This window comes from Thunnus thynnus, chromosome 21, assembly GCF_963924715.1.
Source record: "Thunnus thynnus chromosome 21, fThuThy2.1, whole genome shotgun sequence".
Lineage (NCBI taxonomy): Eukaryota > Metazoa > Chordata > Actinopteri > Scombriformes > Scombridae > Thunnus > Thunnus thynnus.
The window spans coordinates 22506237-22533047 of NC_089537.1; the positions used below are offsets into that span (position 1 = coordinate 22506237).

Here is a 26811-nt window from a genome sequence, read left to right on the forward strand (position 1 = left end):
AAAGAGTAATTGCAGTACCCAGGCTGTACTTATATACAGTATATACACACTTTGATGTTGCAAGACCGGTGCAGTGGTTCCAGAATCTCACTGTTTCGGAATGAAAATGTCTCTGGGTCTGGGGCTTTGGCTTCTCATTTGGGTATGTGCCATCCTCAGCAGCTGTGTAGGGGGAAACAGAGGAGAAAATAAATGAAACTACAACTCCCCTTGCATTAACATGTTGTCTTTTTGGATGTCTTGTCTGGATAAAGACAACACAAGGTGTGGAGTCAGTCACAGAGGAGCAAAAAAGAAAAACATGGAATCTCAGAAACCTGTATTATTATTATTATTAGATTAATGAAGCAGTGATGGCAATGAAATACAAGTGTGTATTCTTCTCTTGCCTGTTGTTGCCTCATCCCATGATGTCAGCAGGCTAGTTGTTCTGGATGAGGTTGGACCTGTTGGCAATCAGGGGGGAGGCTCCCAGCAGCTGGCCCGGTCGGATGGGCTTGGCTGGGTTGGACACCGAGAGATAACATGGGTCAAGTACAAAGTCAAGGTTGAGATATCAATATTTGGACTTGTTATTCTGTGTATTTATACAGTTTTTAGACTCCAAGTTTGAACTTAATTTTAGGATTTCATGCTCGACTGTGGGCTCAGAATACTCAGAATACAGAATTTTTACTCATTAAGTATAAAAAACAGTGAATCTCAAGATGCTTGTGAACCAAAGCTTTATTTTGTAGTTCCTGCAAACCTAACATTTTGGGCACTCTGTATTTTCTTTGTACCACATTTTTCAGAAATGACATAGAATGTAGTTCCCTATATGTGTTTTTCCACCCACCTATCGAGGCTCTCCTGCCCATGTTTTTGGGCTTGCTAGCGTCCTTAATGCGGTCCATCTCTTCCTGGTAGCGTTTGCGTTCTCGGGCTGCGCTCTCTTTGGCCTCCTTCAGAGAGGCCTCCAGGCCTTTGACCCGCTCAGCTGTGGCCCTCAGGCGCTTCTCCATTTTAGGAATCTCACTTTGAAGGTCAGCATTGTCCCGTACCAGCTACAGAGAGGGAAACAGATAACAGAAAGAATGAGAGGAAAGAGAGAGGACATACAGAGCATGCAGCCTTGAGAAACAATAAGCTGCTGAAGTAGGATTAGTTTTATGAGAAAGAGCTGTGGTAATTTGTGTTTGCACATACAGTATATTTACCTGCTTATGAACTTTGGTTAGCTGCTCGAGGTTGTTCTCCAGGAAGCTGATCTTCTGTTTCTGGGCAGCACTGACGTCTGAGTCTTCTGAGTCCATTTGAGCATTCTGCTCAGGCACGAAACACAGAATATTTATACGCTCACATCAATCCATGTTTTACTTCTGCATTCATTCATTATTTCATTACCAAATTCATTCATTCATCAGTTTCCCTGAGTGTTAATCATTTGCTGCATTCAGTCATTTTCTATGAGAATATCTACCTCAGTGTCTAAAAAGAAATCTGTAGAAAGAAATCCCATGTGTGGCTAAATGAGATGATAAGTAGCAGATTTTGGATGGGTGCAACACCATGGAATATTCCCTCTGTCTTCCAGGAAAGCCTGCTTTGCTCCTGCTTTGTTTATCTCATCAAGCCCCAGCCTGAGGGCTGGAGATGAGTGCCACGGCGAGGGCCCGAGTCCCTAATTTACAGCTGCTACCTTTGAAGAATCAGATGGCCTACTTATTGCAGACACTTTCTGTTGTGTTCCCTGGATTCATTAAAATTTCATCATGGTGCAAATTAAATGGAGTGCAGCCTGTGCACGAGCGAAATATGGGGCTTGCTCGGCTCATTTCAGGTAAAGGATGTCATCGTGGGCAACAAGAGCTCATGTGATATTACATCAGATAGGAGATTAAATCACACACAAAACCAGACAACAGGATGATGATTACAATGATAATTTACCATGGCAACCCTTTTTACCTTTTTGAGTCTTGTGGCCAAGTCTTGGACAAAAAGCCTCCTGAGGTTGTGGAGTGTCTGCAGCTCCCGGGCCTGTGTGAATGCAAGGAAGGAAATCCAGCTCAGAGATAACAAAGGAAAAACAGGTTGTAGACATTAAAGGGTTTATTCGCCCAAATTACAGCAAAAACTTATTTGTCCAGGTTTTGAGATATCCGCCTCTTGGATTTCTGCCATCTTTATACAATGGCAGTGAATAGAATATCAGTTAACAAGTCAGCCATCACACGGCATCCTATCAGTTTATGCTTTGTAGACAAAAAGGTAGTTTGAGAAATGGAAGTGCCTATTTAGATTTCAAACATAGACAAGACCCTCCTGTGAATGTGACAAGTTATATTTTCAGTTTATTGTGGACTGGATCTTCCACTCTTGTATGTGCTACACATTTTTAAATTTTCTTTTATTTTTATTTAATCTTCTTTGTATTATTACTTAGAGTCTACTCGTGTGATCTCAAGAGGATGCAAAGATTTATTGGTTTCCATGTACCAACCCTTTCTTTAAAACCAATAAGCTCACTTTAATTGAAATTCCTTTCACCTTTATTTGTGGGAGTGGAGGCAGAAATCTCAGAAACCGATATATGAAAACTTGTGCAAATAAAACCAAAACTATACACATGGCTGAATACAACTGGAGGTTAAAAAAACAATGAATAGTTGAATATAATGCACATTTCCATAACTGACCACAGTCTCCTCCAGTCCTTTCAGGTCCTGTCTGGCCTGCTCCCGTCTGTCCTGCATCACTCTGCAGAATGTGAAATGGATGTTAATGAGAGCATTTGTAACTGGAAACCTATATTTTCCCATTAACTAAAGGTAGAGGCATTACGTGAGCTCTTGTAGCTGACGGCTCTTCTCCTGGTCGGCAGTCTTGACCTTCTCGTGCTCCACTCTCAGCCTCTCCTGCTCCAGCATGATCTCCTGATTCTGACTGCACAGATATCAGTAACAGTATCAGCACTGCACCAGAAACCTCATACAGAGAGAGAAGTGTTTGGTCAAAATGGTGTCTTACTCCTGCAGCTCGGTGATGAGTTTCTCCTTTGTGTCCAGCTCGTCTCTCAGGCTGCCGATCTGCCTCTGGTAGGCATCTCTATGAGACTGGATCTGCTTCTCCACAGCTTCCTGAGGAAAGACAAGCATACATCTGGTCATAATTTCAAGTTGGCACCTAAGACCACAATTTGACCATACTGTACTCTGGTACAATACCTTGACTTCATTGGCAGACTGGATCTCATTGTCCTTCTCCATGGTATTCACTCTCTCTGGAGGGAGACAAAAATCCAAAAGATGACAGTGAAAAAGTATCAGTTGCATTCTGTGAATCCTGCTACAGAATCAATGGGTTTTTAAAATATTTTTTCAGTTCTTTAGAGCACAAACAACAAAAAATAATTATTTACACATACATACACATTTTTTTTTTAAAATTGAGCCTATACTAGATGGTTAAGATAACCATTTACAGTAAAAGAACCCTTTCCACAACCTGCATATTGTCTCTATTAAAGTGAAATAAAATACTTTTTTAACACCACATTTCTTTTTATGGACAAGAGCAATGTCTGAAACCCAATAAATAAAAAAAAAATCGAAAATAACAAGAAAAGAACAAAAAGTCATTATGTATAGAGTTACATCTTTGTAGAAGTATATCTGGGACTGAACTAGAACCAGACAAACTTTGAATTCCATAACAATATTCAGCTTTTATAAGATATTAAACCAATACTACCTTTACCAGTAATAGACTTTTAACTGATTGATAGAGCGTGGTTTTTTTTTTTAATTTAAATTACATTACATATGTGAAATGTGACATTACACATAAATATTATTATTAAGTCATTTGACATTTTTGGTAGGGGGATTCATTTACATCATTGCATAAGCAACCTGAAACTAAACTAGAAAAATCTGAAAACTTCCTGGAAGAGAGCCACCTGAAAAGGTTCTGAAAACCGCAGTGCACCTTGGGGTTTCTTTTGGACCTAGCATACTTTTAACTGAGTGCTGAAGAGAGCTCAACTTAAAATGTGCTCTACCAAATGGCAGGGAACACCATTAAAGGGTTAATTACAAGCAATTCGTTATAGAGCATTGTGCAGACCTTGGGCTCTGATCCTCACTATTTCTTCACCGAGAGAGTCCACATTTTCCTCCAGCTTTCTTTTCTTCTGCTCCACATTCTGCAGGCTGTCTGTCAGGGACTTGATTTTAGCCTCATGCTGCAAAAAAAAAAAAAGACATGGAAAGAACTGTGAATTTAAAGCTCACACAGCTCCATGACAGCTCTCTCTTCAAACCAATGGTTCAATGTACAGAAAGCCATCAGTTTGTTAAAGCTGCCATTTGACTGATGACCACATGATCTGCCATTTTAATTAACCACCATATTTGTCACTATGGTGACATGGCAGAGGAAAGCTGTAGTGACCTTGGAGATGCGCAGCTGGCAGGCAGTCAGCTCCCTCTCAGTCTCCTCCATCTTCTGGCTGCTCTCGGCCTGGGAGCTCTCCAGCTGTTTGCTACGCTTCACCATCGTCTTCACCTCTGACTTCATCTTGCTGATGTAGAGACGAGCCACAGTAAACTCCTCATCAATGAGACCGCTGCTCTCTTGTTGCTGAGAGGTCCGAAAAACATACTTGTTAGAAATCATTTTGTCCTTTAGTAACTTTTTTTTTTTCAAATGAATTCATGTTTTACATACAATACCTCTACCAATGATTAACTGATAATCACTGATCAATAATCAGAGTCCCATCTACAGAAACCCAAACTGCTTCATCCTTCCCAAGGTGACATCTTAAAAATGGTTATTTTGTCTGACCAAAAGGTAAAAACTCAAAGACACACTCACATTTGAAAAGCTGGAAGCAGATAATGTTTTGCATTTTTCTTCATGACGAATAATGATTGATCAATACATTATGCCAATTAATTTTCTGTTGATGAGCTAATTGTTAAATTGACTTTTTACACTACTGGCAATACAGTCTAGTTGATATATAATATTTTAAATTATTATATTTCTCTCTCATTTTATATACTCTCATTGGAACTAGAGCTCGAGGAAGCCAAATTTCACTGCCTTCAATGTTGCTGTGTTGCAGTGACAATAAAATTTAGTGTAATTAAAAAAAAGTGCAAGGGACATCCAGGGACAACCCTTCTAGGCTTAATATGAGTTCCCAAATTGCGCTATGTTACCTAATTTTCATAATTAAAGCCATCTGCTGTATTCTGGTGAGGAAGATCAAATTATTTTCCTTTTACTTGAACCCTCTACAGCTGGTATTACACTAGAAATGCTGCCGTTGAACACAGAGCTTCAAATTAGTGTCAGACTCACTTAGACAAAGCAGATGGATGGACTACTGGGTAAAAGGAGACAGTCACATGATCATATTTCTACAAATAATCAATAAGTTGATTGATAGATAGTTTTTTGATAACTGTAAAGTTTTATATCCTTGTAAATTGAATGTCTTTAGGTTTTGGACTGTTGGTCAAACATAAACAATTTGAAGATGTCACCTTGAGCTCTGGGCAATTTTTATTAGCATTTGCTAACTATTTACAGATATTTTATAGACAATCTGTTTACTTAATTCACAAATTCATCAACAATATAAGCAAACATCACCTAAATGGACTGAAAATGTGCAGATCAGTTATATAAGTTTTACATTTGAGGAACAAGATAGATAATATAAAGATAATAAAGTGGAAGCTTGTGGCCCAAAGGACGCATGTAGCGTAGCCATGGTCAATATCCACAAATGTCTCTTTATTGTTAGTTTCTGTATATTTTAAAATTGCAGTCATATCCTAACAGTCTGTTACAGCCAGGACTGGTAACCTTAATGTCTTTGCTTCCCACGGCGATGCCTATCTCAGCCAGGTCTTTGAGTAATGATGACATCATCTCAGTGACCCTCTTCTTCTGGTGGTTGGTCATCTCCTTCAGCTTCTGGAGTTCGGAGTCAATGGAGGTCAAGCAGATCTGGTGGGGGATTATACAATAGGCAAGTTAACACCTCACCAAGTGACCATCAGTGTTATGATGTCAAAACTTTGACCTGCTTACAGATTTCTGGTTCAGCTCCTCACTGAGGGCCTCAAACTCCCTTGCTTTGTCCTCGACCTCCTGACTCTTCTGGTCGTAGTTGACGGCCAGCTCCTCCAGGGCCTGCAGCACCTCCTTCACCTCCTCCTTGGAGGCTTCATTCTCTGCCAGCAGCCGGTTCAGCTCCGTCTGCAGGGTGTCGTGGTCCTGCCGTGTAGAGGCTAAGAGCTAAAAGCGAGGACAGTGAGCACAGAAGATAAGACGATCATGTTCAGATGAATGTGCTCAAATTCGGAAGAGGGGAAAAATGTATTTTTTTGTGTTCTCTTCCATCAGGGAAAAGTCTGAAATTTCTGATCTACAAAACACATTTCTGTACAAAACAAAAACTAACTAAACAAACAAAAAACCTTATGTGTTTAATCTGGTGAGGCTCCCGTGCTTGCTAAGGGTGAATAACAATCTGACCTCTCCTGCAGGGTTACTAATGGTCTGCCATAAGCCGTCAGACTGGGTTTGTGCTAACAGGAGTGGATGGAGGGCTGAGGCGCAGTAGGGGAGTTTAGGGAGGGGGAGGGAAGGGAAGGGGGGGTTGTCACCTCCTCCTGGTCCAAAATCTGTTCATTCAGCTTCTCCACCATCTGAGACTGCTGGTGGATCTCCTCATCCTGGAGGAAGTGAAGAACAGAGAGGAAAACAGTAATATAATACATCACTCATTCATTTCTACAGCAAAGAAAAGTGATATTAAACAGCATCTAAGTGCGCCATCTGCTGACCAAAAGAAATTCTACAAGTAAGAGGGTATGAGTATAATATGAGTATAGTTAGAAATTTAGCTAACACTTTCAATATTAGCAAAATTTGCATATATTAGCAATAAATAAATAATCATATTTTATCACTTTAAAGAAATTGTATCATATAATTTATATGGCCATTAATAATCATCAATTATTGATATTATCAATAGGCATTGTAATAAATTTGAAAAGATCTGGCTTTGGAAAAGACTTTAAACATTTTCATGGACATTCCTGGATTTAATCAAATGGAATGAAATAGTATTTTATTTTTGTATGTATCTTTTTGTATTCTTTTTGAGGTTACAAGGTAATATTCATGACACCTAGAATAAATTGTTCCTTATGTATGAAGGAGGATGGTCTTTTGACGTATGGTACAGACCTAAATTATGAACACAATTTCACCTAGTATAGATCTTTACAGTTTATAAAGCAAACATCAAAGAAACAGGCAGATTTAATGTTCTCTCTGAAAAGGAAAGGCTGTGTTTGTTATAAGATTTAAGTGAGACTGGAGATGAAATACATGTTCAGGGTTATAAATGATGTTTTAGGTGCTATACTTTTTTGCAAAACGTCCCTTGTCTTTTACAACTTCTGCATACAAGATTATAAAAAACGTGCAGGAGGAGACAAAGTTCTCTTTTTGCAATGAAACGTTTTCTGTAAGGTTTTATGGAGCTAATTCTAAAACTAAATATAGAAGTGTAAATCAATACTTGGAGTTGTTAATATCAGATAACTCTTAACAATTAATAATAAGTTATGGCCATGTATAGACAAAGAGATTGGTACAATTTTGAAGCACAATACTTTTAAAGATGCAGGGCAGCTTTTACTGGGTCAACCATCTAAAGAAGGAACCTTGGACTCACATAGACCTAAGCTGCTGGTCTTTTCAAAGACAATGCATACTATTTAACTGGATCCATGAAAAAACCCCCACTCTATTTTTTCCAATGGAAAGGCTCAGTGCCGAAATAAAATATAATGACAGCCGCTTAATGGAGCTATGGTGGCCCCTGATAAATCACTTACACAGTGACCTAATCCAAGAGGGTGGGACTCAGTGGACTGACACTGACTGACTGTCACTTCCTGATATGTCTATGCAGTACTTACAGTTCTTCCCTACCTTTCATATCACATGTCTATGATGACACTGTTGCCTGGAGCATTGTTATGATGCAATAACATGACTAAGACAGCCATGCTAGCGGCTCTGTGAGGCTGTACTGTGAGCTAAATGCCACACCATCATGCCAGCAATGATCATGCCAGCATGTTGATGTTATAACAGGTATAAAGTTTACCATGTTCACCAAGTTAGTTTAGCATGTTAGCATGCTAACATTTGCTCATTAGCACTAAACACAAAGTACAGCTGAGGATGATGGGATGTCAAGAGTTATACAGGTATTTGGTCATAAACCAAAGGTCAGTTCATCATCTGGGGACCATGAATGTGTGTAGAACATTTCAAAGTTGTTAAGTTTCAATAAAGAACTGAAAAGTATGGCTAGAAGATATAATTATAAAAACAAATATTATATTAATAAATGATTATGGTTATTATTATAACATTAACATATCATGTCTAGTGTTAAGTTAGTTATCAAATGCATTAATAATCAATTGATAGGCTACTATTATCCCAGTGAGGATCATTTCTTTTGCAATGCAGTTTTTATCTGCATGTACTGGTATCTGCCATTTAACATACAGTCATATATCACCTCAAAACATATCAGTAAATACAGCGGATCAATGCATTTCCTGTACAGTGTACTAATACATCACTACCATAATATATTAATGCTATACAGTATGTGATATTGATGTGATTGGTTTATGAATGGCATGAGCCTGATTTGTTCTGTCACATTTAATATTCATAGGAACTCTGTAGTGTTCATGTATTAATGCCTTGAAACTGATGTATTGTCCAACTCTGGAGGACTCATTTTCACATTTTCTTAGCGTGATTAGTTGCGACCATCTGAGATCAATGATATTGTTCTGAGCTGAGCAATAAAACCACGCCACAGGCATAAACACTGCAGTGGGTCAATACACACTGTAGGTTATAAGAGGTAAGAACCCTTAGAAAATGTGACAGAAACACATATCAGTAAAGCAAACTGGATTTGTGTTCACCTTGTCATCCATCTCTTTGTAGAGCTTGGCCATTTCTGCCTCAAACTTCTGTTTCTCAGCGTCTGTGAGTTGGACCCCGGGGAGGGTGCTGAGGGCAGGTTTGGGTGCTGTCTTGTCATTGTTGGTAGTGTCCAGCGCCTGAACCTCCACTTTGGCCTTTTCTTTGTCAAACTGTTCATCTACTGGCACATTCTCTCCTGCAGGGGGCGACAGAGAAGAGGTGGTGGCGGGTGCTTGATATCTGTTCTCTCACTGTCTCTGCTGCTCCCTCGGTCACACATTTAGTTTTAAGAGGAAGACCTGGGACAATTGAGACTCCATATCAAGTTTCACTTTCAGGTGTCAACATCAAATGTTAAATACTAGACATAGTAAGGAAAAATCTAAAATGAATAAGGCAGGCATGATCATGCACATTTTAAGGAGAACTAATATTTTTTATGGCAGGGCTAATATGGAAACAAAGGACTCTTTCTTGAACCATGCTCTGCATTAGCTCAAATTAGAATCAGTGTGTGATTCGGCTCTATTAAACTAACACGAGGATTCATGACTGAAGGATATGAACTGTAAATCTTTTTTTTTTTTTTAATCTCATCTAAACCATTGTAAACCAGTTCAGATCATCCGTGGAATGGAAAAGTCTAAAATCAGACTACCTACACTTTATGCCTTCTTCATTTCAAAATATATTTTGCTGCCTGCATTGGAAAATATTTGTCAGTGTGTTGTGTTTATATGAACAAGTAGGTCACAATATCCTCCATTATTCTTCAAATATTTTAGAAATCTCAGCGGGTATTAACCAGAGTGACTGTTCTGCAATGGCTAAAAGTCATAATTGTTGCAAACAAAGATGTGAGATGTTGTACGTGAGGGTGTGGTCCTCACCATTCCTCCAGCGGTTGAGCTCAGTCTCCAGCACAGTAACGGTGTTTTTCAGTGTCTTGTTCCTCTCCTTCTCTTTCTCCCACTTGCTCTTCCACTGCTCTGCAGTCAGCTCCATGTTCAGAGAAACTGAATTCTTGATGGTCTTTGCCCTGGTGGGACAGAAAGGTGTGAAAAACACAGTGGCCTGTTTAGAATATCAACAGCAGCCACTTTTAGGTTGGTTTCACTGCAGAACTTGCTAAAAGGTTTCACAGTTGTGGTAAGTCGTCAATCTGGGGCCTTTCATCATTACAGAGGATAATTAGCTTATTAAGGGATGCCTAACCCTTTGATACTCAGTCAAATATGTATATCATTCTTTATTTAAAAGGACTGTTACTGTGAACTGTGTGGATGTGCTCTCACATTCTCAACTTTATTTTTGATTATTACTATTGAACACAATATATATTTAAAGGTAGGACTTCGGACATGGATCATAGATCACATTTGTACTATAGCGGTGTGTTATGACATCATTTTTATGGTAGCCAACTGGCTTTGCAAAATCACATATGGGCTGTTGAGTGAAAGTTGACTGATGTGCTGCTGTAACACTAGTTATAAGCTGATGAGAAGGGATAAGGCCTTTATGTGTATATGTACCTCTGTCCAAACAGTAGTGTTGACCTGGTCTCAGCATCATTAAAAGCGGAGGGTGAGCAGCAGATGACCATGGTGGTCCGACAGTTGCCTCCCAGGGAGTCCTGTAGGATCCTGGTCATCTTACTGTCTCTGTACGGCACATAGGTCTGACACAGGAAAAGAACATAAATTACTATCCACAGGACATACAATAGCTTTTACATAACACATATTGATCACTCACTGTTTTACATATCAAAGTACATCAGTTGATCATATTGATTTGTTCCAGTTGCACCCAGGAGGGCTGATGACTGTCTCACCGAGCCCTCTGCCAGAGCTGAAATCACGTTTCCCAGTGCAGATAGGGACTTGTTGATCATCTTGGCTTCCTCCAGCACTGTACCCTCTGCTCCAGTTTTACCCACCTTTGAAGCACAAGAACACATAACAGATTGCAATGTTCTATCTTACAGGATTCCTCTGCACAACTAATATTTTTACTAATTAAAGTCTAGCCACGATTCTCCAAAGTGTCAAACAATACAGTAACAGAGATTATGAGGAGATGTGAATGATTATTCAATAACAAGAGGATACAACAGGAGATTAATAAAAGAATGTTGTCAATGGCTCCACTGGAGCTTAGTGCCATCCTTGGCTTATTAACATCTTATACTGATGGACAAATTAATGTGGTGTCCCCTGCTGAGAGGAAGCAGCAGTAGTGGGAGTATGTCATTAAAGTTTCATTAGATGAATGCTGTCAATACATAAAGTTAAACTGTGCCTTTAGTGCAATAGAAATAAAGCAAAAAGATGAGAGTTTTAGGGCAATTGACATCTAGAAAGTAGACTATGAAGATAACCAAGTTTAAGATTTAAATTCCCAGTTCCACAATAAATGCAAAAATTGATAAACTGTACCTATAATGTATATCTATAGGGTCTCAGACTTCATTTCAAATGCAGGCAATAATAGACAGAAGGTTGCAAAGAATTTGGTAACTCACTATGTTTGATGATCACATTTACTATGTCAACATAACATAACTCCTAAAGTCCTGGGTAGTCAAGTAACTAACTAAACCAGTATAACTAGAGACTGGGAAGTTGCAGAGACCAAGAGAGGGAGACTTAGAGAGATAGAGAGAGTTGTACTTTTTCACTCCCGGCCAGATCAACGAGGTAGAGCTTGCCAGTAAGTTTCTGTTCAGTCTGAGTGTTCTCCTGCTTGATGTTGATGAGGAAGATGCTGTGACTCCTGGAACTGTGCTCGTTCATGTCTGACACACACACAAAGAAACACAGTTAGCCATTGTGCTAACCATACTAAATTATATGGTTTTGGTATATATGGTTATGATATATATAACACATATACATCATCATGCAATGGGATGTCAGTCAGTGAATAGATATGACTGTGGGATTTGTGTAGTTTTAAGGGGAACTTTGTCAAGTCTGAGAAAATGATTCAGTTCACATCACATGGATATCTTAGCTTGAGTTTCAGGACCACAGATTTCTAACAGATAACAGATGATACACTTTATTGCCCCTTAAGGACATTGTGCTTGGGCTCAGCGTCACTGCATCACAAAGCATTTACCTCCAGACAGTGTCCGTACAATCATTCATACCTAAGAATTTTTTTTTTTTAAGCCAAAGTTCATAAATTCAACAGAAAAAAACCCACACAGTTTGAAAGACATAGGTATTTGCAGAGAGGCTAAACAAAAGACATTAGTTGCATTATGGGAAGTGTAGGGTACAGAGTTAAGTCAGGATGGCTCTGCCTCTGCTGCATCAATCATTTATCATTGTTTTTCCCTTAAATGGAAATTAAATCTACATCCATGTGTTCTAAATACCTCATATACCTAAGTGTAATCAGCCTATGAAAAGACAGAGATAGATCTGTGTGCTATACTTATCAGTTGCATAAAATACACTTGATCATAAGCTTCAAGTACAGCATTTAGGCTCAAGGCTACTGAAGACATATAATCTAAACCTGTGATAATTATTGGTTACTAGCCTATTTGAGCTGACTGATTTCTTGATGTCCTCCTATCCATTTCAAAGTTGATGGAGGCTGATAATAATCAAGATCAGGGGCCTGTATCATAAAGTGAAATTAGTGTGCCAGCTATCTTTGGGAATAGTTCAGGTCCTCCAGAATGTGGCTCACTTTTAACCAATTTAGATCACCATGGTAACCTATGCTTCAGAGGATCAAAACCTGCCTACTGAGCAATCAGCTCACTGGAAAAGTCAAGTCAGACAAAAGTGATGAAATTATAATAAAGTGTCAAGACATGAACTTTAAATATTCATAATAGTTTGTACATCATGAGACAAAACAAACAAACAAAAAATCACTTTACACTATTAAGCATGTTGAAAATACCAAACACTTATTTGTAACCTTAGCTTTGCTTTTAATATTTGGATATTACCCTTGTGTTTCTACCGCTTCTTGTTCTATTCAAGTTGTGTGATTACATTGTGTGTCACTTTGTTGAATATCAATTTTTGCTGCTGCAAATTTAGAAGTTTCCTGCAGGTATCACGGTTTGATCTTATATCATACTAAGTACGTCATTCATGGTTCAGATCCAGGATCGCGTTTATTAAGTTCCATGCCTATTTTCACTTCAGTTTTGTTTCTTCTTTGCTTATGTGTTAAGCAGAGACAGCTCCTTGGCTGGAGGGAGTCTCAATGCAGTCAGGAGACTCAGTGAGGTTGAACCCATGAGAGGCAGCAGCACTGAAGGCGCTCAGTGTATGAACTCACTTGTGACAGCCACGATTCTGTTGTTTTTGCCTTCGTCTATGGCATCCATGACCTCCTCAGGACTGCACACGAAACGCTCGGTACACCCCTGAGGACACACGCACACACATCACAAGGAAACACTGTGTTCAACAGCCCCGCAGCAGGCTGGCTTTACAGAGACACAATTATTAGCAGAGGGAACCATGACATACTGTATCATGCTGATGCTTTCATAGGGAACCATGAGGAGAGAAACATCTTATTACTTCATTTTCTTAGCATTTTTAATGTCTCTTTTCATTCCTGCATCAAATGATATACATTAAAACTTACACAGCGGTGTCATTGTTTTGAAAATATTTTCTTATGTCATTCATAACTAATGTATTACATGCAGCTGGGACAAACTTAGTGGAAGTTAATCAGAAACAATATTTCACCTTACATAAAAGCTGTACACAATAAAAATGAAATCCCCACCTTGACATAGGGCACCCTGTTTTTGTCCTCCTTTACAGAAAGGTTGTTGTTTTTTACTGTGGACAGCAGGCAAAGTCAAAATCATGTGTGAATTAATCGTGATGTTTGCATCAGTGTCTAAACGATAAGCAATACATACCATCCAACAGGTCCCTGATTTTGTCCAAATAGACTTCGAAATAGGAAACCTGCAAATTAAAGAGATGAGATTTAACCAAAATTATGACTTGTGCTTGCTGACATTAAACCCAATCTGAGCACCAGATTAAAGTGGGAAAACATACTTTAATATGAAACTCCAGGTTCTCATCCATGGAATAAATGTAGTTGAAAATGTCTTGAACAATTCTGGGAGTGATTCCCATCATGTCACGGTCATGGAGTCTCCCCTTTAGGAGACAATAATGATTAAGAAAAAGTATAAGTAAGACAACATATTTGCAGTATTTGCAGCAGAAAACACATCAGCTGATATAGTTATGTTACCTCCATTGTGTGCGTTTTGCCCGAAGATGTCTGCCCATAGGCAAATATCGTGCCGTTGTAGCCCTCCAGAACATCTGTGTACATCAGGACAAAGATATTACACATTTGGTTGTGAGACCTGTATTTCCAGGGTTGTAGTGTGTGCAGCCACTGAGACTACAACTGTAACATGTACAACTTACCTTTGACAATCTTCTGAGCCACAGCATTATAGAATTGCTCCTGAGTCGTATTGGACTGGAAGACTCTGTCAAAGTGGTACGGTTTACCCTGTGAAGAGGAGGTGGCATTGGTGAGCAACAGTAACACACGCAAACAGGAATTTATATATTGATACACAACAGTAGGCATAGATATTGTAAATCTACTGCATCTCACTAACTCAGTTAGACAGGTGGGCTATTCAGTTGGCAATCTATGCACACAGATTTATAGGGAAAAGGCTCAGTCAGGATGCATTCATGCGAACAATAAGACCTCCACTACGGACTTCTGACCTTCAGAATATAATAAATGAGGTGTAAGATAGTGTCAATGCAATGTAATTAGTCATTTATACCCACTGAAAGAAAGCAGGGATTAATAAGCAGTCAGAAAAACACTATAAAGTGATCATCAGCTACTCAGACCTGTGTATAAATACAATGTTGTGCAAGGTCTATTTGATTAATGCATGACTTCCATGTGAGGATGAAGTACAGATAAGTTATTATTTTGAAATATAACTTGTGTTTTAACGATCAAAGAGGAATTACACAATTAATAACATGCTGAGACTCACTTAATTCAGTCTTTTAAGAACAACATGTGGGATATTACAGAATTTTCACTTTTTCTGACACCCGTTGCTTTCATTTAGCAGCTACTAAATTAAATACTACATTACCTAACCTTTTTTATAGAATCATAATTCCCCACTTTTATTCTACAGATGCAGATACAGATGTTCAAAGTTAAAAGGAAGCACTTTAATCACATGAAAACCAATAATAATGTTTAAGAACAGAGTCAATTAAACAAAAAAAATGTGTCACTGTCTCACTTCTTCTGAATGCACTATATTTGTGTCCAAGTCATCTTGTCTTTGTGCATGTGAAATGGAAAAGGGCTTTCTGATTTTTTTTTCCACAGGGACAATGTATATAATCAACATCATTGTAAATATGCCAGTGTTCCCAAAGAATAATGCATTTCTTTCAAACTTTCTGACACTGTCCCAATCCTGTTTATTGGTACTTGCAGTAAAGATAATGTGGAAAAAATTTACTACTACAGTGCTAGCCAAAAGTCTAATTTTCAACAGTTGTCCTTTTATTTGGCCAGATGTTAGATTAACAATAAAAAATAAAAATAAAACACAACATGTACAATCATAACAGAAGAAAGCAGGGAATATGTAGCAACTGCACAGAAGATCAAAAACTAAAATGAGTGAAACAAGCAGTTAATACAAAACAATGTTAAGCAGACAATGTACGCAAGCAGTTAAACATGATGACATAATTGCATTACATTACACAAGACAGTGGTAAAAACAGAAAAGATACCATCAAAACACTTCATAATAATATGACATAATGCATCTCTAGTGTTTCCCCTATAATTGTACAGGCCTGGTGGGCCACGACAGGCCCCACCGGGCCAAAAGAATCTTTTCTGTCAAATATCCATTCATTCGGAAATCAATAATCATTTGCACTTGGGAGCCTCTGTGTGGCACTATTCTGAAACGTGAGTCAACCTCTGTGTCACTGCCTGGGAAACTCTTGACGCGATGTGAGTGCCTCGTCTCTTTAGGGTTTTTTCGGTGCGTACCACTGGGCCTGAGAGAAAATTCTAGGGGAAACACTGATCTCTGTCTTTTAATTGTCTGGAAAACATTGGTTGGCAGCTGTTTCTGTCTTGTTTATGGTTGAAATATTAAATCAGGTAGACACAGAATGCTAGTTTAGCTTGTCCCCTTTAAGTTTTAGACTTTCAGTCAGTGTTATTGCAGCTGCTTACTGACACAATACTGTCCAGTGCACACTTGAACACAGTTTGCCCTGGCTTTAACCTGTGATCTGGAAGAGTGGATGGTAAGCAAACATAGGGAAAAACACACACAAAATGTAAGATGAGCGTGTTTCCGATCCACATATGAGGAGCAAACCCATAAAATGCTGATTATAACATCCTTGATGGGTCAGTTTTTAGTATGGAAATATTATTATTAACTATTTTTGAAATATCAGACTAAAATGAACATATGTAAGATCTATTAATGCAAAGTGAATATTATTTTTCTTCTCAAAATATCTGGATACAATCTGGATTTGAAATGAATTGATCGTTAGTGCAGCTCAGATCAGAGAGGAATATCTTTGTATAAACCACATGACAGAGAAGACAAACCATCTGATATGCAGGACAGGGTGGGTGAAATATGTATTTATTATGTCTGGGATTTTGGGACACAATGACCATGCTGTAATATAATTTATGGTGTTCAAAAGGGCAACGACTATAGAAGAGCTAAACTCATGGGGTATTAGAATTAAAGCCTGACTAAATTTAATATGGATCTCTTTTGTTGACAGCATAAGTCGAAATCCAGAGAGCTACACAATAGTGAGACAACTCAACATTATCAGATGTGCTTTTAAGTAGAGTGGCATCATTCTGCTCTCCTCACTGGGCGCTACAAACAACATAACAACTGGTATAATGCTTTTATAGTGGTTGTTTGAGCCAAAGAAATTAAACACTGAACACAAAGAAAGTGAAAAGCTCTGTGACTGTCAGGAATATTAGCTTCCCAATACAGTAAAGCAGTTCCATTTACAAACTGCAATGCAATTAAACACTAAAATGTTTTATTTGCACTCTTTAAAAATCAGACTTTCCAGCAGTGTCCTGAACCTGCACCACTCTGTTTCACAGTCTTTGTACCCCATTGTGTACCCTAATGACGCTGGTAAAGGTTTGCTTCCAATTTTCCAAAACAAACTGTAAAAACTGATTACCACCCAGTTGCTGCTTCACTCAGCAGCCTCTGCCGGTGACTTGATAGCCTGTCAGAGGGCCTGTCCTCGGACGCCTATCCCTGTCAGCAGCCTGGTAGTTCACATGGCCACAAAACACCTGCAGCCGACTTCCATAAGGAGCACCTGTGTTCTCCAGCCCCTTTCTTCTGCTTCAGGTACCAGATTGGAGTACTTTTTGCATTTGTATGCTTCACCAACTGCATCCTCTCGTCCTGAGTTTCTGTCAGGGTCATGTCCAGCCTTACCTTGGAGCATTTATATTCTTCAGTAAGGCTAGTGATAGGCAGGCTAGGCCTTTCCAAAGCCCTGTTCCCATACAAGTCCGAGCCATTTCGTGATGTATGTAGTGACTGTTCTATCCAGCTTCTCAACTTTGGTGATGGGAACCTCATAGATAATCAGAAGCCACATCAGATGGGGGAGCAATCCAAACTGCAGGGACCAAGGTTTCAACTTCCCTGGAAGTAGGGTCTTGTTAGGCCCCTGATGGTTTCTTCCTTCAGTTGCTTACTCTGGTCTGAGTCCTTTAGGCTTGCATTGTATCACAACCCTAAGCTCTTAATCTTTGACACAATTGGTATGGGTGTTACGTCAATGTGGAATCTCTGGTCTTTGAGTTTTCCTTTGATAATGGAGATGGTCCTGGACTTGCTGGGCTTAAACTTCATCCATGCCCATGTTATATTAGAATGAAGTTTTTCCAGGAATCACTTTGTACATGTGATGATTGTGGTCAGAGTGTTCATGTCATCCATGTTGGAATGGATGGGAGGTAGTCATTGTCCGGACTGCAGGCGTTCTCCTCCTACCACCCATTTGGATCCTCTGATGATCAGTTCCATGGCCATGGTAGAGGCCAGTTGGGAGATGGTGCATCCTGCCATTGTTACTGTTTCCAGGGATTGCCAAGACGTGGGGTACTCTGATGTTGTGAGGCAAAACTGCAGTTCTTGAAAATAGTTTCTGACCAGTTTTGTGATGGTCACTGGAACACAGAAGAACTCAAAGGCTGTGCAGAGGATAGTATGTGGGATAGATCCAAAATCATTGGCCAGGTCATGGAGTTCAAGTTCATGTTGAATGTTCTAAGCATCCTGAGAAACTTGATATACTGGCTTTCTGTACCAACATATCAATTAAGTTGTTATCTTTCAGGTAGGTTGCCATCCTTTGCGCAACAATGCTGAAAAAATTTTTCCCTTCAACATTTAGAAGATTTATTTAACGGAACTGATCAATATTCGAGCCATGTTACTCTTTGGGGATTAATACTCCCCCTGTACTTTACCATGCTTTTGGGATGTTTTTCTTCTTCCATATCACCTTTATTAGCCTCCACAGAAACCTCAGGACATCTGGAGCATTCTTATACAGCCCGCAGGGAACTCCATTTGGTCCTGGAGCTGACGCTGTCCTTGCCTTCCTCACAACTTTCTTGAATTTGCTCCATGTAGGAGGGCTGTCATCACACTGGTGTTCTGGTTGAGGAATGGGTGGCACGTCAGTAGGTATGTTCCTCAGTCCATGTCTCTGGTTCTGTCTCAAGTTCCCTCTTTGATACTTGGAGTGCTCCGCTCTTTTCCTTTGTGAACAGCCCTTTCACAAATCTAAATGGATCTTTGTAGGACAATGTTCTTGCCCTCTCCTTCTTCTTGTGTCAAATTCTGAGGTTTTCTGCCTTCCATAGTCAGGTGTTCTTTAAGTCTGTTTGCAGGAGGTTGATTCCCTCCCTTTCCTCTATTGAACCTTTCCTCCATTGCTTCCTCAAGTCCCTTCTCCTTCTTCTCCTCCTTGACCAGGTGTTCCATTTCTAGTTGCCTTCTGGATTTGGGTGAGGTTGTTGTTTTATTCTTCCTTGGGTCTCTTGCTCCAAACCTTTCTATCCAGTATTCATATATCAGGTTGCTCATCCTCTTCAGCTTCTTCTCTGCTGCTTGTTGAAGTCCTTCCAGGATCTTGCTCAGATCTGCATTTACTGTCTCCCATTCTTTTTTGCTGCAGGACTTTGGTCATTTAACATGTTGCCTGTATCCTTGGATTTTCTTCTCCATCACATGTTGTGTCTGGGTTGGTTCCAGGTTCTCAGATGTCATGGATGAATTACCTTCCTCTACAACTGGGATATTGATGCTCGGTGGACTGTGGGTTGTGTCGTGCCACTGAGCTTCACTCTACTGACTTGACCCTTCTCTCGTGAGATACTGGTCGATGTGATGCCCCAGTCTCACGTGCTTCAGGCATTTCATGCAGCCACCAAATAGTTACCAAAATAAGAGACAGTGTCCAAATCCTGTGCAATAAAATGAGCAACCTCAAGCATCTTATGGAAGTAGAGTCATTTGTACAGAGCACTAGGTACAGGAGGAAGTTACTTTATCTGGTTTCCATTTTCAAAGGAATCCTCTTTTAGGCACTGCTACAACCTCCAGTCCCTGCTGCCAGAAGGAGAGACAAACTATTCAGGCTGTCTCTGTACAGTACAATCCAGTTATTATACTATTCCGTGGTGCTGAGGCGATGTAGTGGGTGTGTATTAGAGCATGTCAGATAATAGTGAATCAATAGGGAATCACTAGAAAAAAGGACAAAATGGCTCTAATCTCCCAAGCTTGTCCATCAGGGTCAGTATGTGATTGTGTGCCATGATAAATAATAACTGGTATATTCTGGTAACAGAGAGATTACAAGCTGATCGATGTTTGCGACCATGTTAACTATGTTTGGTCAGTGTTATAAAAATTGATCTATACTAAAACTAAGCCAAATGTCTCTTGAAAGCTGTGTCAATTCACCTGATTTCTGGAGGCCTTGGCCCATGAGCTGGCCACAAACACTTAATAAAATGGGACTGGTTTTGGACCAACAGAATTTTCCCATTGGAGGTAAGGTCTGCAAAACGCTCAAAAAATATTTTGATATGTGATTCTGTTGGCTCTAGCTCTAGGCTCTAGGTTAGAGCTATGCTCAAAGTACAGCAGAGGCTGTTAAGTGTAGGTGAGGCAGAGGATGACAAATTTAGGCTGAGACTGATTAAGCTAAGCTAAAACTGACAAAGTACAGCTTAGACTGATTAAAGTTGAGTCAGGTCTGACAATGTAAAGATGATCTAGAAAAGTTTAGACTGAGAGGCCCTGGAATTGTCACCCTACTGCTGCCAACCTGAGCAGAAGTCCGTGCGTAAAAGCGCAGAATCCATCCAGACGCACTTCGTTACGCACGGCTTTCTCAAACCCATGGAGAAGCTAATAAAAATAAGTTACACCTCACTGAATTCACATGAGTTACACAATAAAATGTAGTAGTCATCGACCGCTGTTGTATGAGTTTTCTGATGATTGATCTGTTGATATTTGTTGACCAAAGTCGGGTCAAATTGTCAGATGATATTCATTAAGTTTGGTCCAGTGTTCCACATAGGCTTATACAACCGTATGCAACCAGGGGTTGAAGCAGTGGCACTTTACATGTATGTGTTCGGTTTTTGTAACTCGAGGAGAAATATTTGTAATCATAATAAAGGGCAACGTCTATCCGCATTATACTACAGAGAAGCACACATACGCATTTATTGGTAATTTTCGGCAATTGTGTATTTCACTGAATGAAAAGTTGGTCTTTGCTTTCACTCCTCTGATTCACAGCATTTACTGGGATCAGAGGATCTCAGAGAAAGACAGATTGACTTTATTGTCCACCTCAGTGGATATTTTTCTTTGGCTTCTCCCAAAGTACATTAAAAGTACATACAATACAAATATCACAACAGACCATTAAAAAACAAAAAACATATACAACATACAGTGCAAATAGGCAGGAGAATGCTGTGAATAGTGCCACACACTCACCCCAATCAGCACACAGTCTTCCCCTTGAAATTTTGGGATGTACTTGTCTCCCCGGGCCAACTCCGAGCTGTTCAGCGGCCTGAAACGGCACACCACCTTGATAGTGGTCTCCGCTGCATCAGCCATCTCCGCCGCTGTGGATGGATGGAGAGCTCCGTCCTCCCGTTACAGCCAGCAGGGAGCCAAAGGGCAGGCCGCGCCCCTAATACAGTTGATACAAAGCTGCCGGTGACTAGGAAACTGTGTTGGAGTAGTCCTCAAAAATATTTTCACCGATACAAATATAAATCATATCTACAAAAATGATAACAAACGGTGCACCTGAAGCTGATGGGCCTTCTGAGAACAGCTGCGTAAAGTCAGGCAGAGTCAAACCGGATGTGAGGTACCTTGTTAAAAATATCCCATCATTTCAATGTAAACGCACCTAGTCTGTCAATAAAAACGCATTAAGCTGCTCAGTTAATGAGATAAAAGATGAGGTAGAACTTTCTAAAAGCATAAAACTAAAGATAGTTGCAAGGCGTTCACTTTGGTGCACAGAATGAATAAAAACCCAACTGTGAGCAGGGCGGGATTAAAGGATGGTTTGGAGCACATGTCATGAGAACAGTCACATGGGACGTCAGGATCTGAGAAACTATTGATTAATGCAGGAAAAGTGTTTTTTCTACTGTCCTGTCCAGGGAGGTCAGAGGTTAAACTTACAGATGTAACAGCTGCTTTCATAAATAGTTTTACCTGGATCGCTCAATATCCTGGAAATATTTAGGTGTTCCTGGTCACACTGTAAATCAGATAGTGGAGCAGGATTTTCTATTATATCACAACTATTACCACCTGCCTTTCTTCCTATGTGAATCCTTTCACCTGATAGGTAAAAGATAGAGTTTGACCTGACATTTTATCAAAAGACATACTGACTATTAACAATATTTCAGAGCCTTTCACCTCATAGTGCACTAAACCTTAATAATTATGAATGTTTTGTAACACATAGATTGGTCATTGCTCACAAAAACTAAGAATATGGTGCTGGTGAAGAGTGATGGTGAATGTGATTGAAATTGTCTGCCTCCCACCCTGTTGCTGCCTGTCTACATGCACTGTTTGAAATAACAAGTGAAAGCTGTCAGGCCATGAAAATGAAACACATATGTTTCATTGCAGAGTGAGCAGCAGTGTGTTGAGGACATGCAGAGGGTGTTTTGGGTGGTGTGTCTAGTGGCCCAGCAGAAATGGGTCGGACAGCTGACAACTGTCAGATATGACTGTTATGAAGCTGCTGAGAAAAACTGGGTCCAAGTCGAAAATATAACACTTAAAAGAATCAGATGAGGGAGGATTATGTGATGTGTCACTGAGAACTAAAAATAAAAAAAACTGACAGCTCTTGCTCTGCTACACTGTCTGTGGCGCTACCCTGTGGACTGATCACACACTCGCCTCTGCACTGGAAACCATCAATGGTTTTTTGTTTTTCTATATTTTATCATAGGAGTTCAGATATGCAAGTAAATTGATATCAATAATCTGGCATTAACATCAGGATTCCTGCAATGAGGTTGAATGATCATGTCAGTGTCATCTTGCAAATTGAACTAAAATTACCACAACTAGTATGTATGTTGGCTGCAATTCCTCCATTGGCACTGAACATTGGCAATGGATGTAAATCATAAAGTGTGGAATATAATTCTAAGGGATATTGGGCTGGTTTGTGTGTGTGTGTGTGTGTGTGTGTGTGTGTGTGTGTGTCACTCCTGTCCTGGCTCCACCAATTATAAGCATCATAAACCAATTACTGTCGCCACAGCCCTAAAGGTCACCAGATTATCAATCAGTTTAAAATATTTATGTTCTACCCTAAACTGTGCATGCTCAGGACATGTGTCCACCCTTGCCCCTCATCTTTTTTTGAGGTTTCCAATCAGCCAGTTAAGCAGCTCCTGATAGAAAATTCACAGAAAACTTAAACCAATCTCTTCCTGACTGTATTTCAGGATAAATATGCAACAGAGAAGACTCTCCCTGCCAGAGAGCATAGCTGTTTGACATTTTAATGCAGCTTTACAGCTGTTGGTTCCAGTAAAGCTGAACTACCCAAGTTCTAGTACTGCAGGAAAGCACTATCTCCTCGTCCTCCTGCTACTCTCTAGTAGTAGGACTGACCACATAATCCTGTGTTTAATTTACACAGTATCTGCATCTACAAGGCTGAACATGATCACTGCTTCCAGATCACCTTCACACTAACACACCAAACCCATCCCTGAAATCTAATTCTGAATCTAACTCGTTATCTGTTGACAGCCGAGACTGACCACCGTTAAATCTCTGTTGTGCTCCCTCCTGGTTTCTGTGATCATATAAAGTCTATTCTGTTTTAATGAGGCTGAACTCACAATAGTTGTTATCATTTGCATTTGCAGTTTATATTTGTTCATACTACATCTGACAATATCCTCATTCGACCAATCATGACTGCTAACACTGTTACCGCTCCCTGAATCTGTATGACAGTTATTATGTAGAATCGCTGTCTGAGCCAGTCTAACTAAGGTTCAGAGAGCATCCAGACACAAGCTCTCACCCATGGAAATGCTTTCAGAATACATAAACTCTGTAGTCATCCTGCTTGTCTCCATTTCTGGAGTTTTACATAATGAATGCTGTATTAATGCTGTATTTATAGTAAGTGCACTACATAAAAAGTCCCTCATCAGGCAGCACTGACAGCACTGTATTTTCTTTTTGGTTTTGACTTTTTGTTGCATTTTATTCTAACAGGTCTGAGTGGATTCATTCTGTCTGTGCCACATTAAGAGTGTCTTTTTTTGAGTCCAGTCTGACTAACTGTTTCTAAAACAATGGGATGCAAAGATTCAAAGATAGATAGATAGATAGATAGATAGATGGATTTCAAAGATTTGAAAGATTTCACAGAATTCAGATGCCTCTGCCACATAAATTATGATTTTTTTTGAAAAATATTTCACACTATCCTTTTGGAAGGTCAAGGTTTTCCGATAATGTATCAGTCAAAACATTGAGACTCAACTTTAGACCCTTAAATATCCCCGTGTCTAAATCATCAGCCAGGATCGTCATTTTACATCATAATACAACTCCATCATTGAGCATAGTATTTCTCAATTATGTTTCAATGCAACGTTGTGCAGCCTAACTGCCTAACTTTTTCCCAAAAAGTTATCTTAATTTAAAGGTGTTGGTCAAATAACGTTATCCTTTTCTGGCACTGTGGCACAAGGCGGTGGTGCTTCCTGAAAAGGTGTCCCCACCACAAAATGCAACTTTATACCCACGTCAGCTCCTCATTTGATTTATCAGAAATATGTCGTCAGATATTACAATTTGTTAAACTTAAAATATTCATAAATGTGTGGGTGTGCAGGTGAAAAAGACTTTCTGTTGCCTTAGGGCTACAGTATGCTGCAGAGGGATGTTATGTGCAGCATCTAATGCAGCCAGCAGGGGTCAGCACAAACTTTCAAATGCTGTGTGCAGTCATGGAGGAGATTAAGCACTCCTGCCCTTTTGTATCAAAAAATATTATGATCATAACATAACACTGAGCAATAGGTGTATTTTGTATTGGTTACATTTGTTTCACCTTACATACTTGGAATACAGGCAAAACCAGATCAACGCAGAGAAGATTAGACGTTTAAATTGTTTCCCTCGTGATGTGAATTCTGTAGCCTTTCACCAACAGATAACTAATTATTTAAAAAAATGAAATTAGAGTCATCATGGATGTACACAGTTTTTTATTCCATAGAAACTGCAGCATTAGACAAGTGCTGAAGCCGTAAACCATGTTGCAGACACACACACACACACACACGCACGCACACACACACACACACACACACGCTCACACACACAAAATCACACTTTCACTCACACCCTCACCCACACACATTCAATCAGTGCTGGGCACTGATGCAGGGGAGATGCGATTGTAAAACACTGACACAGGCTTCACACAGTCAATCAAATAAGAAAACGGGGAGGGGAGAAGGAGTAATTCAACAGAAGTGCACCATCACGCTTTACGGCACGGAGAGAACTCAGAGGAGCTTTTATTTCTGTGACACCAACTGACCTCCTAAAAATGGCATATTGTCCTTAACGGATAGAAAATATAAATTATTCCTACAGTAAGTACATTCTCTAGATTAAGACCCATAAATATGCGTTTGAGAGCTCAAATTACAGTATGCACAGAGGTCCATGCATCAACGATATACATACATAATAAATATTGGATATAGTCACAATACAGCATCAAGATGGATATTTGTTTTTCTTTGAGCAGGTGAAGGGCACAGCAAGACACAGCAGAGTCAGCATTCACAAAGCAGCTCAGGAGAGGCATTCGGGACCTGTATCTGTCTCCTATTAAAGTTTTTAATAAAGGGGTTGCCTTGGTAACTTAAGTCCTGGATCCAAAAACATGTAAGATGACCTCAAAAAGGAGAGGACAGGAGAGGAAAGGAGAGATGAGGAGAAGAGAGGAGAGGAGAGAAAAGAAAAGAGGAGAAGAGAAGAGAAGAGAAGAGAAGAGAAGAGAAGAGAAGAGAAGAGAAGAGAAGAGAAGAGAAGAGAAGAGAAGAGAAGAGGAAATAGTAATAGGGGGAAGATCTGCAGAAGCACCAGTGAGCTTGTCCTCCAGGCCTCAACCTGACTCACAATAGATAGATAGAGAGAGAGAGAGAGAGAGAGAGAGAGAGGGGAAAAAAGAGGACAGAGATTCACTCTGTGAAAAATGTGAAACGACAGATCAATGAAAAGCAGATCAAAAACCATTACCTTTCTGAAAACTGTAAAACCCCTGTTGGGAGTTCAGTCAGTTAGAGAAAGAGGGGGAGAGATGGAAGAAAAATGTGTGAATGTGAAAAAGAAGGGTGGGTAGACAAACAAGAAGTGAGGGTGGTGTGTTACCCTGTGAGTGAAAATAAAAGAGAGAGAGAGAAAAAAAAAATCCAAGACAGGACCTAGTTTTGGCAACGTGGCATCCGGTTGCTAAGTAACGGTCTCAGAGGGCTGAAGAAGCACCTCTTTGAGGTTGTTCATCTCCAAAATGAACAATTTTCACCCCATCCCACCTCCTCCACCTCAACCTTTCTCTGAACAACCTCTCCTCTGAACAGTTTGCGAATGCTGGCAAAGCAGGAACAAGCAATTCATAGTCACGACTGTCAGCAAACAAAGCAGTCAAAGTGCAGACGCAAAGTTGGAATTCCTCTCTCATTTTTCTGCAATGTCTTTTTCTGCTTATTCTGTCCTTAATGGGACACAAGCAGCGAGCTATATGACAAAAAAACAACAACAATAAAAAAACAAAACAAAACAAAAAACATTTCTTGGCAACAAAAATTCAAACCAGCAAGTATCTAAAGAACATTTGCATTATGGGAAACATGAGTCCTCTTTTGCAGTACTGTATTTCAATGGTCATCATTTCAACATCAACTTGATGTGTTTTGAACACCAGCAAAGGTTGTAACATAGCCGCCATGTTACAACCTTTCAATAAGCATAAAAAAATAAAATATTCAGTGATTCAACATAAAAAAAACATTGAAAAATCAGTCAAGAAATATTAAAACCAAAAA

The 26811-nt window shown here is 39.6% G+C and overlaps 1 protein-coding gene across 1 annotated transcript; it reads right to left on the reverse strand.

Moving 5' to 3' along the window:
- Positions 1-395: 395 nt before the first annotated feature.
- On the reverse strand, positions 396-21719 carry LOC137173060 (kinesin-1 heavy chain-like). Its single transcript, XM_067577744.1, has 25 exons — positions 21170-21719; positions 14481-14568; positions 14299-14372; positions 14097-14201; positions 13952-14000; positions 13813-13868; positions 13351-13438; positions 11712-11836; positions 10874-10978; positions 10572-10717; positions 9927-10075; positions 9036-9232; positions 6672-6740; positions 6094-6300; positions 5866-6009; positions 4438-4626; positions 4111-4228; positions 3210-3265; positions 3013-3122; positions 2827-2928; positions 2682-2742; positions 1951-2022; positions 1200-1304; positions 839-1046; positions 396-501 (listed from the first exon to the last, which is right to left on the reverse strand). The coding sequence occupies exons 1-25, from the start codon at positions 21293-21295 to the stop codon at positions 422-424; spliced, it is 2829 nt and encodes a 942-aa protein (XP_067433845.1). The 5' UTR covers positions 21296-21719; the 3' UTR covers positions 396-421.
- Positions 21720-26811: the final 5092 nt, after the last annotated feature.